General features: G+C 42.9%; 1 protein-coding gene across 2 annotated transcripts in view; it reads left to right on the top strand.

The window, feature by feature from the left end:
* IKBKE (inhibitor of nuclear factor kappa B kinase subunit epsilon) overlaps positions 1 to 13,967 on the top strand; it is a 35,114-nt gene continuing 21,147 nt past the window's right edge. Inside the window, exons 1-10 of one of the 2 annotated variants that reach the window (XM_083444356.1) lie at positions 1 to 396; positions 3,451 to 3,765; positions 4,806 to 4,946; positions 7,876 to 8,005; positions 8,625 to 8,806; positions 9,671 to 9,831; positions 10,013 to 10,123; positions 11,770 to 11,949; positions 13,105 to 13,301; positions 13,704 to 13,768. In XM_083444356.1, coding sequence (XP_083300482.1) covers positions 3,679 to 3,765; positions 4,806 to 4,946; positions 7,876 to 8,005; positions 8,625 to 8,806; positions 9,671 to 9,831; positions 10,013 to 10,123; positions 11,770 to 11,949; positions 13,105 to 13,301; positions 13,704 to 13,768 — 1,254 coding nt within the window. In that variant the 5' untranslated portion in view covers positions 1 to 396; positions 3,451 to 3,678. The remainder of the gene's footprint in view (positions 397 to 3,450; positions 3,766 to 4,805; positions 4,947 to 7,875; positions 8,006 to 8,624; positions 8,807 to 9,670; positions 9,832 to 10,012; positions 10,124 to 11,769; positions 11,950 to 13,104; positions 13,302 to 13,703; positions 13,769 to 13,967) is intronic. The other variant, XM_083444357.1, reaches the window with a different exon arrangement.

The raw sequence follows: 13,967 nt of genomic DNA, 5'->3' as shown, positions 1-13,967 counted from the left end.
TTATGTTTTGGAAATGTACATCCAGGTGTTTTTTTCTTTACATTTTTTGGGGGCCCCCAAGAGAGTGGGGCCCTAAGATATAGCTTGTTTAGCTTATACGTAAATCCGGCAGTGAGTGGCGGCGCGGAGGTGAGGAAAGTGAAGGAGGATTTGGTTCAGGGTACAGCCGGCGCCTGTTTCCTCCTGCCGGCTGCTGCGGGGAGGGCCGAGAAGACGGGTGTGTGTACCTTTAAGAGAAAAGGAAAGCAGGAAGTCGCTGTGGGGCAGCCAGAGGAGCCGCAAACTGACTGGGTCGCCTGCGTGGAGGTTGCATGGGGTCTTATTGACCAAGCCTGCCAGTCCCTCGGGGGGAAGTTGAGCTGTGATCTCTCGAGAGAATCGACTGTCCAATTTCAGGTAGGATCCTTTGCTCGCAATATACCTGTGAAGATCTGCAACCGAGCTGCTTGATTTATTACTCCCTTGCGTCCGGCTTACATTGGCAGTTGTAGGAGATGAACGGTGCCTGTACACTTCCTTCCTGTAGGGTGCAAATCCTATCCTATTTTGGTGTGTTCCTGCCTGCAATGCCGTGTTTGAATTGCCTTGGCATGTGTTTTTTTTTACTTTCTGGAAGGCATGCAAGGAGCGCCTATAAGTACTAGAGAGATGCAAAGGTGGGGTGTATATTTTCGTGGAAGCAGGCTTTATACGGAAACATTTGCTATATTTCTTTAATGAGCCCCAGAGGCACTTATGAAACTTTTTCACAGAGGATGCAGCAATTGTTCATTTAATCTTCACATCTTTGATTGATTGATTGATTGATTGATTGAATGCCCTGAACACCTATATAATGGATATTAACACCACAGCCTCAATATCTTTTAAGACTGTGATGTTCTCTCCAAAGTGGAGTCTGGATGCTTTCATTTAATCAAAGGTGCTAATGCATTTTAACATGACCACATCTATTTGAGGTACATTACATGCTAATATAAATCTGTCTTCTTTTCATGCCCTCATAAGGAATGCTAAATGGTGTTCTTTCCATAGGTAGCAAAACAGCCCTTTTGAAACAGTGGTATCTGGTATCTGCTGTTTCCTTCTGTGCTCAGGGGAATAATACATAGTACAGAAATTAGGGGATTTTTTTTTTAAAGGAAATTGGTCAATGTTCAGGGAAGTTTCCTCTCCCCCTGTGTATGCTGTATGTTTTGGGGATGTCTCCACAGAGGAGATGCTACAATCAACACTAAAACATTCTGCCTTCCTAGAATAGCAGGAATAATAGAACTTTTGTTCAGAGGTGTGTATGTTTTGGCCCATTCATGTGGTGTGAAGGTGGCTGCAAAGGTTGTGAGTTCTTCACATTGGTTGATATTTTATTTGCAGCCCGCATTCCTTTAGCTTACTAGGCTATCAGTGAGAGCTAAGCTGAAATTGTTAGAAATGGCCAGGGGTCACCAATGGCGGAGAGAACACTGTTGAGATCCATCTTCGTTTCATGCTGGACAAGAAATTGTGTGCAATTGATATAAAATGGATGAACATAGTTTTGGATTGAATTTTTAAATGAATTATCCTTGAGCATGTACAGGAGTGTGCCACATACTGATGGACATGAAGGATGGGGTTTTCCAAGGTTACTTCATGTGTTATATGCAATATCTCTCAGGCCTGACAATTGTTCAGAGATCACATTCCTTGAGCTCATCCTAACATGGGACCACCAAATCCTGATGCGGCTGCACTTTTGCTAAAAATACACAACTGAACATAACAGGTCAGCGCCAGCAATTCTGACAATTGAGTGTGTGTGTGTAGGCAGAACATTGCAGTGGTAAAAGGTAAAGGTAAAGGTACCCCTGCCCGTACGGGCCAGTCTTGACAGACTCTGGGGTTGTGCGCCCATCTCACTCAAAGAGGCCGGAGGCCAGCGCTGTCCGAAGACACTTCTGGGTCACGTGGCCAGCGTGACATCGCTGCTCTGGCGAGCCAGAGCTGCACACGGAACGCCGTTTACCTTCCCGCTAGTAAGCGGTCCCTATTTATCTACTTGCACCCGAGAGTGCTTTCGAACTGCTAGGTTGGCAGACGCTGGGACCGAACAACGGGAGCGCACCCCGCCGCGGGGATTCGAACCGCCGACCTTTCGATCGGCAAGCCCTAGGTGCTGAGGCTTTAACCCACAGCGCCACCCGCGTCCCAGCAGTACAGTGGTACCTCGGGTTAAATACGCTTCAGGTTACAGACTCCGCTAACCCAGAAATAATACCTTGGGTTAAGAACTTTGCTTCAGGATGAGAACAGAAATCGTGCTCCGTCGGTGTGGGGGCAGCGGGAGGCCCCATTGGCTAAAGTGGTGCTTCAGGTTAAGAACAGTTTCCGGTTAAGAATGGACCTTCAGAACGAATTAAGTACTTAACCCGAGGTACCACTGTATAGAGAATATGGGGAACTGCATTCTACAGTACTGAGGCAGGAAGCTGGTTCATTTAGCACTGTTTTGTCTACATTGACAGTGACTCTTTAGGGATACAGGTAAAAGTCTTTCCTTGTCCTACCAGGAGATGCTATAACACTGAGCTAAGGCTCTTGCCCAAAAGAACTATTATTAATTTAATTTAATTTAATATTTAATTTAATTTAATTTATATATCACCCTTCATCATAAGATCTCCCTGGGTGGTTCACGGAATAAAATGTGGGATAAAAACAAGTAAGTAATTAAAAACAAAACAGCTGTACAATAATCCCCCTTTCCACAGACACCTTTAAAAGGCTGTAGAATAGCAATCAGCCAGAGGTCTGGTTGAAGAGGAACTAGTGCCTGGTGCCTAAATTTATTAGATTTCTATATAAATACAGCCTATATAAATATAACTAGACATGAAAGCCTAGGATCATTCAGGAAATCTAGCAAATGCTGTAGTACCGTAGAATATTAAATGGCTGAAAGTGGTGCTGATGTAGTGTAGCAGTGAAAATCAGGTGCCAAGTATATTTTTGGCTCCAGATCTGCATTATCACCAGACTGATGTTCTCTGGGCATCACCTTACAACAGTTCATGCTTTGTTTCTAGCCGCAATGCAGATCTGGATGCAAATATATACTAGATTTCCAAATGAGATTATTCTAATAAGCATTCAGCCCTGTATCTTAAGGGTTAGCTTGAGGTGCTTAGCCATTTAAAATAAAAAGTAGAAAATGGCCACGAGAGATACTACTGTCTTTGAGGAGGAACTAGTGAGATAAAATCTTAATCATAACACACTGTTGCTGCAACACAGGGAATTTCATTAGTCTTTATGCAAGAAGCAGAGCATTTCCTCTTTCACCTGCTGTTTTGCAATCCTCTTGCTTTCTGAACTAACAATAGGGTTAGGGTTAGGGTGGCTCCACCTCGCTGGAAGGATTTTGAATGGCCTTTTAATCCGGTGCCCTGACCATTTTGCTTATTGCTCCAGGTGGTTTCCTATCCCACCTCAGACTTCCTTCAACTACTTGCATTCAGAGTCTCTCCTGGAAAAGGGATCTGAAGACTTGGATTTCCCAACATCATTTTGCATAAGTGAGAGGAGAAATTGCTCAGTTGATGGAAAACCTGACCCAGCTTGTTTCTTGCCTGCTGGTGACATTTGCTGCCTGCTTCCATCTACCTTGCAGCTCGTAAGCAGACCGCTGCCTTTCTGGCCATGCAAAGCACGTTGAACTACCTCTGGAAAACGGATGATGTTCTGGGTCAAGGTGCCACAGCCAGTGTGTACAAAGCCCGTAACAAGGTGAGGAGGCTTTATATATATAACTAGGATGCCCTGTGTGTGTGGTGTTCACTTAGCAAAGCAATTACACAACATAAATTTGAGGCATAACGGTAAAATGAGTCTTAGAGCTGGAACATAACATACTTGGCATAAATACATTGGGTTGGATACAGATTTGACACATGTGAAGTCGGTGGGGCATAATTTAGTCATGATCCAACCAATTTAATTTAAATAATGGGAAGTGGAGGATTACCAGAGCAGCCCTAAGTGAGGCAGATGAAGGTTATATGGTTTAGTTAAGAACTGGTTTGAAGATCCAAGCCCAGATCAGAAGAGGATTTGAGAATTGGGATGCTCTTAGAAAACTAGACTTCCTTTTTTTACCATAATAAGTCTTGTGATTTTTATTGTCAGGGCTGTTTCAGGTGTAACTCATTCTCATGAGAAACTAAAGTGGCAGAGTTTTTGCCTGAAAACTAGGATGCTTCTAGAAAAAAAACCACCATTGGTATTCTCAGTGGCTCTGCTCAAACTTTGGCACTCCCTTCCTAGGAAGGCCTTCTTGTGTTTCTTATGGCCTCCATCGAAATGCCTATACTTCAGGCAGGGTTCCAGCCTCTGGAACTAGCTCTGGGAATTTTTAAAGCAACAGCTCGTTTTCACCTGCTCGCTATTTATCCCCCTCCTCCTTGTTCCTTTTTCTTTGGATGACAAGCTTTATCTGTTCTTTTTCTTTTATCTTCTTATAGGTCTTTTTATTGCATTTTTATTATTTCTGAGCACCTTGGGTGCTAGGAACAAACGATATAAATGAAATCTGTATCTGTATTGGATTTGAATCTGGGTTTTAAAAATTATTAATCACTTCAGAATATTCTACAGAGCAAATGAAATAGCTGGAACCCATGGGAATAAGTAAACAAAATATGGTGACTTGTCTGTTTCATGTTTTGGAGATGTGCCTCTCTCCTCTTTCATGTTTACATGCTGCAGGGTCATACAGAATGATTAAAGGTTCCTGAAACCCTCCCCTTTGTTTCCTCCCCACCCCCCAGAAATCAGGAGAACTGGTTGCTGTGAAAGTCTTCAACAATGCCAGTTACATGAGACCTCAGGAGGTGCAGATAAGGGAGTTTGAGGTGCTGAGGAAGTTAAACCACCAGAACATTGTCAAGCTTTTTGCCGTGGAAGAGATTGTAAGTTGAGGTTTTCACTCTCAAACAAAGGCTGATATATGTGTTATGGTTGGTGTGATAATGGTGGCATTGTGTAACACCCCACTAAAACGTATCTTAACTGAACACTGCGATTACTGAATCTTGTTTATCAAGGATGTTTATACGGTGTGTATATGTTCTCCCCTCCACACATAGCATACTGTTACTTTAGCCTTGCCTGAACAGCACTTCTGTTTATCAGGTCACTTGTTTATACTAAATGTGCCATGTGGAGTTATTTGTTATTTTTGGCAATGGTCCACCAGCATGTTGGACAACATTGCCTTCTGCCAACAGCATTCAGATAAGAGGTAGGCAGTGTGGTGCCCTCCATATGCGCTTGGACTGCAGCTCCAACCTTCCCCAGCCCACGTGACCTGTAAGTCCAGCTTGATGGGAGTTAGGAGTTCAACTTTGTCTGGAGGACACCACTTGGGTACCCTTGATTTAGGCACTTGCTGACCTGCTAGCCCATCAAAGAATCCCTACTGCTGCCTTAATTTGTGCCAGGGCTGCTCTTCAACATCCATTTTCAATGAAGGAGTAGGGCCATAGTTCTGTGGTAGAGCATCTGTGTGCAGCGGCTATAAAAAAAGGGAAATTCCATGCATGTAGGAAGGTTCCTAGCATATCAGGGTAGGGCTGGGAATCCAGGAATCCTGGAGTGGTGCTGCCAGTCAGAGTAGACAGTAGTGAGGTGGATGGACTCATTGTCTGACTTGATATAAGGCGGCTTCCTATGTTCCTATTTTACAACATGCCAATGGCCTACATCTTTCTGGGAATTTCCCTTCCGTATCTGTGTACCACAGAATGTTATTAACCTCTCAAAATCCTGAGGTTTGAAAGTGTTTCCAGACAGTGAGATTAGGGGGAAAGCAACTCAGGCAAGGGTAGCCAATGTAATATCTGTCAGGTGTTTTAGACCATAACTCACATCAACCTTAAATAGGGATGATTTAATTACACATTGACTACCTCTGAACAAAAAAATTGTCTGATTGAAGCTTTCCTAAATAATAAATAATAAGGTCCTCTCAGCTTGTAGAGAGCCAGTAAGACAGTAAGACTCTAGTGTGCTACAGACAGGACGGTTTTTTAATTCAAAACTTAGGAACACACAGAATTCAATCATACATTTTTTCCTACCTGCATTCTGAAGTGGTATAGTTTCAGGAGAGCTGTACAGTATAGTTTTTTATTCTTTTTGCCTAAGCACACTTGAGCTTTAAGCACACTGATGAATTGGGCGGGCGGGCAGGGCGGGAATTCCCCTCATAAGGGAATATGAGTGTTCATAGCTGTGAAGGAAGTAGAAAATGCAAACAAGGATAAGTAAGAGGCAGTTCCTCTGCCTGCTGGCTTGTATTGGATTGTGATGTCCCTGGTTTCCAAGTTTGCTGTGCCATTCTATCTTTTGCAGTCTCTCCTGAGGACCAGTCTCAGCATATGTCACTTTTAGGAATGAAAAGCAAAGGCGTCGTTTTGAGTGCTAAATGCTTTTGTCACCCATCCAGTCTATACGCAATGAGCAATTAGTAGACTGGAAAATCTTACCAGTCCCGGGGCAGTGAAGCAGCCAAGTGTCTGCGTTGTGACAAATCTGTTCTCAGTGTGCATTTAAGGGCTAGTGACTTGTTGTGTGGAAGTTACATTCCAGATGCAGCCCTTCCCAATTTTTAACAGATCACCGTATGTGAGGAGTTTATCCTTTCCCTCCCCAGTCATGATCAGGATGAAAAAATCCCACCCTCTCTGGCACAGCTACCAGGGTTAGAAACTAATGGGAACTTTACACGCCCCCATAGAATGGGCGGGGGGATTTTTGTCCAAATCACGCCTAAGAAGGGAAGGAATAAATCTTCCCTGAATTCCCATGAGCTGTAGTCCTGATCAAAACCAGATCCCCTGTACCTGTAATTAACTGAAAGGGAAAAAACAGACATTGCTGCATGCTAAACCCCTGTTATCAGCATGTGTGACAATTGCGTGAACTACAGTGAGTCACGAATGGGGTGAGCACAGTTGCACACAGATCCTGCTTGTGGGCTTTCCGGGGGCATCCAGTTGGCCAAATGAGGACAGAAATGTTGGACTAGATGGGCCTTTGGTCTGATCCAGCAGGACTGCTCTCATGTTAAATAATATGGAGATTTCCCCCAAACAGTAGAAATTAACTTGAGAACATTGCTATGACCAAGAGGACTCGTTTTCATCCTACGGTGGGAATGTGCTTTGAGATGCTGATCCAACAGGACCTTGGGGCTCAAACCCAGATATATACACAGGGATAATTTACCCTTACTGACTTCAGATCACGTGCTTATATGGTCTCCTCTTCACTTCCTTCTGCATGCTACTTACATCCTATCATTTGGAAAGAGACTCAAGATACACACAGAGATGAAGTACATCAAATGGGCAGGGACTCGGCTGTGTCTGAGAGTTGCTTACTTGCTCCCATTACTTCACTCTCTTCAGTTAGCTCTTTTCTGAATAGAAACTACATGTGGCGTATAGCTTAAAAAAAAGCATGCACACCCCTTTGCTCGCAACTGCTTTTACCTTTTAGGAGAACAGATTAAAGCCCCCGTATTTAACCAATGAGGTTAAAAGCAGCTTTGTGGATTTTCAGCAGGGGAAAGAAACAGCATAAAGAGAAAGGCTTAAGAAGCCCCCTCCCCACTTGGTCTTTATCTTCCCCTTCAGATAACCAGACTCATCAGTTGTATTGTGTATGACATGTATTAGTGCCCTTAGTCTTGCAGGGGATTTATGCTAGCTTCTGCTGTTGCAGCATGAGATGATTGGAGCACTAGCACATTCTGTAATGGAGTGCATGCTATCAGGCATACAGCTCAACTCCCATAAGGTGGGATTTCATTTTTGCCCTCAAATTCAAACACAGGAAAGCTGCAAACAGAAGGTGTTGGTGATGGAGTACTGTTCAGGTGGGAGCCTGCTGAGCCTCTTAGAAGACCCAGAAAATGCCTTTGGCTTGTCAGAATCAGAGTTCCTCATAGTGTTGCACTGTGTAGGTAAGTAAGTGCGACTGCTATGTGGGCCAAGATGAATCTTACATCCTCCAAATGATTTTGCACGGCCTTCAAACATAATGCTTTCTGTGTTCCAATACAGTGCCAAACTAGATGTGACATTATTCATGGCCTCAGCGATGGTGTGTTTACTTTTCTAAACATAAGTAGCAAGCATGTGGGCAGCCAAGCTGGATCAGGATCACAGTATGGGAGGGTGGGGGCTTTAAGCCTTTGCCCCTGACATGGCCCTGATTGCAGTTTCCCCTACCTCACACATGTGCCTACATAAACTATTCACAAGTGAAATCTGCCATGGTCTGGAAGGATTAGTTCCAATCAGGACCCTGATAGGGAGAAATACATAAATCCCTCTCCACCACAAACAGTCCCAATCCAGTTCCAATGCCCCCCCCCCCCATGTATTGGTTAATGAGCAACTTATAACCAGAGATCTAAGCCATGGTTTAATAAACCATGGTTTAGCATTACGTGTGAACCAGACCATTATGTATCTTCATGTTACTTTTGTCATGGGAGAAAGCCCAGAGAGGCCAGAAAATTCTGATTCCTGTTAGTGCCTTTTTAGAGAAGAACGATCACATCTTTCTTCCTTTTTTAGTGGCTGGCATGAACCATCTCCGTCAGAATGGGGTTGTCCACAGAGATATCAAACCCGGAAACATCATGAGGCTGGTTGGAGACGATAACCAAAATATCTACAAACTGACTGATTTTGGGGCTGCCCGAGAATTAGACGATGACGAAAAGTTTGAATCAGTTTATGGGACAGAAGAATATCTTGTGAGTAAAGTGGAATGCTGGAGATTTTTTTTTATTAGTAAAAGAAGGCTGAAGATTCCTACAGATAATTCGGGGGGGGGGGAATCTTTTTTGCAGCTGGAACACGGAGAGCTGGGTCATTTTTTAAAATAGAAAAATAGGGTCATTTCAGAGTAGACATTGCAATCTTCTGTTTCCAGAAGAAAGGAACATTTAATGGGAGTTACTGCGCTTTGTGCTATTAGGGTGGTTACGTTTGGGTAACCTGCAGAGTCATCCAATGAAGCTGAAGAATGGGTGATTCAGAACAGATGAAAGAAAGTATAGGCTGATTAATAAACTAAAGAATTTGCTGCCCTAGGATGTGGTGGGGGACTTTAAAATGGGATCAGACAAATTCATGGAGAATAAAGCTTTCAGTGGCTGATAGTCATGATGGCTGTGTTCTGCCTCCAGGTTAATCAAGCTATTGATTAAATTTGCATAAATCTATATCTGGATAAAATTGATACTTCTGAAGCAAGAAGCACATAATCTTCACTTTAGCTTATTCACATTTTATAGGCATTCCCCTTGTTTGGGAGAGAAAGGAGAATACAGTACATTTTTTAAAGATGGTGCTTTCCATCTCCTGTTTTTAAACGTGATCTTATTTAAAAATATATTTTCTAAAAAACTGCTGCTTGTTTTAATGGGAGGTAGGGTTTTTTAGTTCAGTCATTTATCTGTTTTAATCTAACTGATCAACTGAATGTTGCAGATCTGATTTTAGCATGCATTACTTATTTTATTCCCTATTTCATTTGTGGCTTTTAAAAGCTTGAATGGCCTTAATACAAAAGCCGTCTTTCCTTTCTTTTCTTTTCTTTAACTTATCACTTAAAGCACCCAGACATGTATAAGCGAGCAGTGCTGAAGAAGCCCCAACAGAAGGCTTATGGGGTGACCGTAGATCTTTGGAGTATTGGGGTGACATTTTACCATGCAGCCACAGGCAGCCTCCCATTTATCCCATTTGGGGGACCACGCAGGAACAAGGAAACCATGTATGTATTTTGTATGTTTTCTTGATTTGCCTGCTTTATCTCTTCTTCACACACCAAAAAATGGTGGGGGGGGGGGAGGAGGGAACACAACACATCCAAATTGATGTTACATATATCTGTGTAAGGGTGATAATCTCACCATTCTTGCTAACTCCTAAAGATGGGGTGCTTCATTCAACAGGTACAAAATAACAACTGAGAAACCTACTGGAGCTATAGCAGGAACCCAAGAGCAAGAGAGTGGAGCCATCATGTGGACCTATGAGCTTCCAATCACATGCCGGCTTTCTGTGTAAGTAGAAAGGGATTGGATAAGCTAATTTAATAAGAGTCTTAGAAATTCTGCAGCACAATCTCTTTCTTACCTTAATCCTTACCCAGGAGTAGGTGCTGTTGGATGTAGTGGGACTTGCTTTTGAGTAAACATGCACAGCTCATATTTTTTATTATCAAGGCTCTTTTACACAATGCAGGTCATGTTTGTTTGTTTTTGTTATCTAATTGTGTGTGAAAGGCAAATAGATATCCACCCACATACACAATTTGCATCTGAGAGATGTGGAACTCTGGCAGGCTTTAAGAACCTCCATCAAATTGCCTAATCCTCATTTAAACACATCTAAATCAGTCCTTATCACCACATCTCAAGGCGGGGGTTCCACAAGTTTGTATTTTCGGCTGTAAAAGGCTCCCAGATAGCTTACATATATCAGTGAAAAGACAGTCCTTGCCAAAAGGCTTACCATTTAAAAGACACAACGCAAAAGAAAATGGGGTGGGGAGCGAGCATGAAAAACGTACGCCCGGGCACTAGTTCTTAGTTGCATAATTATGCACTGTATGGAAAAAGTTGCTTCCCTTTGTCTGTCCTGAATCCATTGCCAATTTCATTGGGTGACGTCAAGTTTGGATGCCTATGAGAGATGAATAAATATTTCTGTCAATTCCCTTACTCCATACCAGAGGCAGGCATGGGCGTGGTTAGTTGCTACATGCCCTTGGTTGGCATCTATTCCTTACCAATAACATTTAAACAACTGCAGATCCCATAGAGTTGCAAGGATCACGTGGATTCCACTTAAACCAGCACCCCCCTACTCAGTTGTGTCCACTATGTACGACTGTGGGTGGTACGTAGATCGAGAGTATGGAACTTTCTTTCTTCTTCCTTTGTTGCTCTTGAGGATTGCATTCCTGTGAAGCATGACATCTCTTCAGTAATTGAGTGTGAATGGGTTTTTGTTTGGGTTTGTTTTTTTCATTGGAAACATATCCCATCAGGCAGGGATACTATTAAAACAGAAGTTGGGCCTTCTGTTTTTGCAGGATCTGGCCACATTAGTTAAGAGCAATCTGATCAGGCAGACTTAGTAACAACACCCTCTTTTCATGCCAGCACTTTGACAGACAGCCATTCCGGGGGTGCGGTGGGTAGAAATAGATTGTCTCTGCAAGACTGGTTGCTCTGGCCACCTCGCCAGCTGCTCTGGCTTACAGCATCCCTCTGCTCTCACTGCTTTTCTAGAAGATGAAGACGCTCTTTTAGGGAAGAGGGCTTATTTTTGCTCATCAGGCTGGTTTGAATGAGGGAGCAAAGAAAGCTTCTTGAGTGCTTTCAAGAAGAAGAAAGAGTGTGACTCAGGCGAGAGGCAGGCTGCAGCTCAGAAAAGCACATGGAGCTCTGGAAGCATCTTTAAGGTGCAAGAGGCCCTTCGTAGAAATCTGATGAGGGAAAGTATCTATTGTGGTATTAATGCTGTAAATCTCTCTACCTATGCTCAACCTGAATCTTTGTAAATAAACACAAATATTACTAAATGCCAGAAGGGCCCTGTGCCCTTATTCCAAAGAAAACTGATTCACACTGGAAGAACTTCTCACTGCTTGGAAAACTGGGATCAGCAGTAACGTCTGGGTTTTCTCCTCTACTCCTTACAGTGGGCTGAAGAGGCAGCTCGTCCCCATCCTGGCAAGCATCCTAGAGGCTAATCAAGAGGAGTGCTGGGGCTTTGATCAGTTTTTTGCTGAAACCAATGACATCTTGCATAGAAAGATAATCCACGTCTTTTCTTTGTCGCAAGCTACCATGCACAAGATCTACATCCACTCCTACAACACGTAAGGATTGTTGCCTTGGGCAGAGAAGGGAGTAGAATCCAAGTGCCCTAATCTAATGCTCAGGCCAGAGTTTTACTACAGGTTGGCAAATTAGCTATAAAATAGTTGAGAAAGCTTAAGTTGCATATAAATAACAATATCCAGAACTGATGATTGCTGTTGTGGCATCGCTCTGCATTCTAGAGGTGGAAAGTTGAGTTCTGGGTTTTTGAATATCGGAGATAAAGTACTGTATTTGGTTAAATAAATAGCTGATGTGCCTTGCTATTATCTCACAGGCACTGGGTGTTTTGGAATTGCTGTATAAAGAAATAGGGTGACTCTTAAATTGCTGTTTCCTCTTAGTTTCTGACAAGATCAGAATATTCAGCTGCCTGTTTTTTTATGAATGACTATTGAGAACCTATTAATTCTGCATGGCACAAAAACTTTGCTGACTTCACTTCTAGGAAGCAGCAGGTGGGTCACAGTCATGTTCACCTGGGTGATTAATGTTATGATGGAAGCCTTAGGGAGAGTAGTCATCTAGCAGAATAGTAATCTATGGTAGAATATATGAAATAGGTTAAGGCAGAAAGCCTGAATGGTCCTGCATCAATTTAAGTGGGTCTAATAAAATATAATTTTATTGATTATGATGATGATGACTATTATCATCATCACCATCCACTACCATCAAGGGTTTTTGCTTTGCCTGGTGTTCAGAAGAGAACAGCAGGCACTTTCTCTTGAAATGTTAGTGTTCTGGGAGGAAGAGTTGCTCTGTAACTATTCTTTTTATCTTTGTTTTGAACATTTTATCCTGCATTTCTGTTAAAATAATCATGGTGACTTGGGAGACTAGTATGGGCATCTGGTGTGATACTTAAGTAAGTCTCTGTGGTCCCTATTTGACAATATTTGGCAGGGGATAGGGTGTCATTTCATTCCCTACATCAGGTCTTTTTAACCCAGTTTTGAACAGCATCCATTCGCCTACTAGAATCAGGATATTTTGAATAATTTATTGAATGTGAGAACAAAGCTGGCTTGGCAAGCTTTCCTGGGGAAGGAATTCTAGAGAAGGTACTACTGCCTTTCTTGGATAAAGAAGGGGTGCTGCTTCATTGTAAATGAAAACAATGATCCTTTGTCCCTCTGCTTTGTGTGCTTCAGAGTCCCCATATTTTTAGAAGAGGTCTTCAGGCAAACAAATATACCTCCCCATCACCAGGAGTATTTATTTGAGGGTTACTCCTATGAACTGGAGCCTAACCTGCAAGCGCATCGTTTCCCCAAAACCACTGAAACCTGCCCTCTTATCATGCTGAGCACAGAACTTCGGGATCCAGTGATGCTGAGATACAGAGATCGTGAGTTTGTGTAGTTTTGCATGCACGTAATCTCTTTGCCTGCCTTGACTAGTTGCTTGCTATGACTCTGCATTCATAACTAGGTCCATACTCATTTACTCCATACAAAATTGGCACCATAGTCCTGTTTATATGGAACAGAGATAGAACCCAGGAAGTTTCCTGCTCTGTCGTAGACTGGCGTTCATAATTACCTATACATATCCATATTTGTGGTTTGCATATTTTGGGCACTAGGTGTCAGTGTAGTTCCACAGCTGCAGAGCGACAGCATTTCTTTCCTAATGGGTGCACATTTTCTCCAACATTCACTATGGTTTCTGTTGCAGCAATGTCTTTTCCTTGATATGGAATGTGGGGAAAGCTTGTGCTTTGATTTTTTATTTTGTTTTTGTGTTTCAGCTGCTTTGGAGTTCCCAAAATTCCCCCCAAAAGTTGATGTCGTTGCAGATTGCAGCACAGCAAAGGTATACCTTGCTTACAAGCTTAGGAAGACCAGGGGCAATTTGGAAGGGCTGTTCCCTGTCTGTTTCTTACCCAGACAATACAAGAATTGAAGGCTTATGGCTGCCACCCGGGTTCACGTGCTCCGATATCCAGGAATGGCTAGGAAAAGGAGTAGATCAGGCTACAACTCCCATGATCCCTAGCCAGCAGGACCAGTGG

This window comes from Podarcis tiliguerta (assembly GCF_965153285.1).
Source record: "Podarcis tiliguerta genome assembly, chromosome: 6".
NCBI classification, from domain to species: Eukaryota; Metazoa; Chordata; class Lepidosauria; order Squamata; family Lacertidae; genus Podarcis; species Podarcis tiliguerta.
The sequence above is the reverse complement of the archived record's forward strand: the minus strand, read 5'-3'. Positions and strand labels throughout refer to the sequence as shown.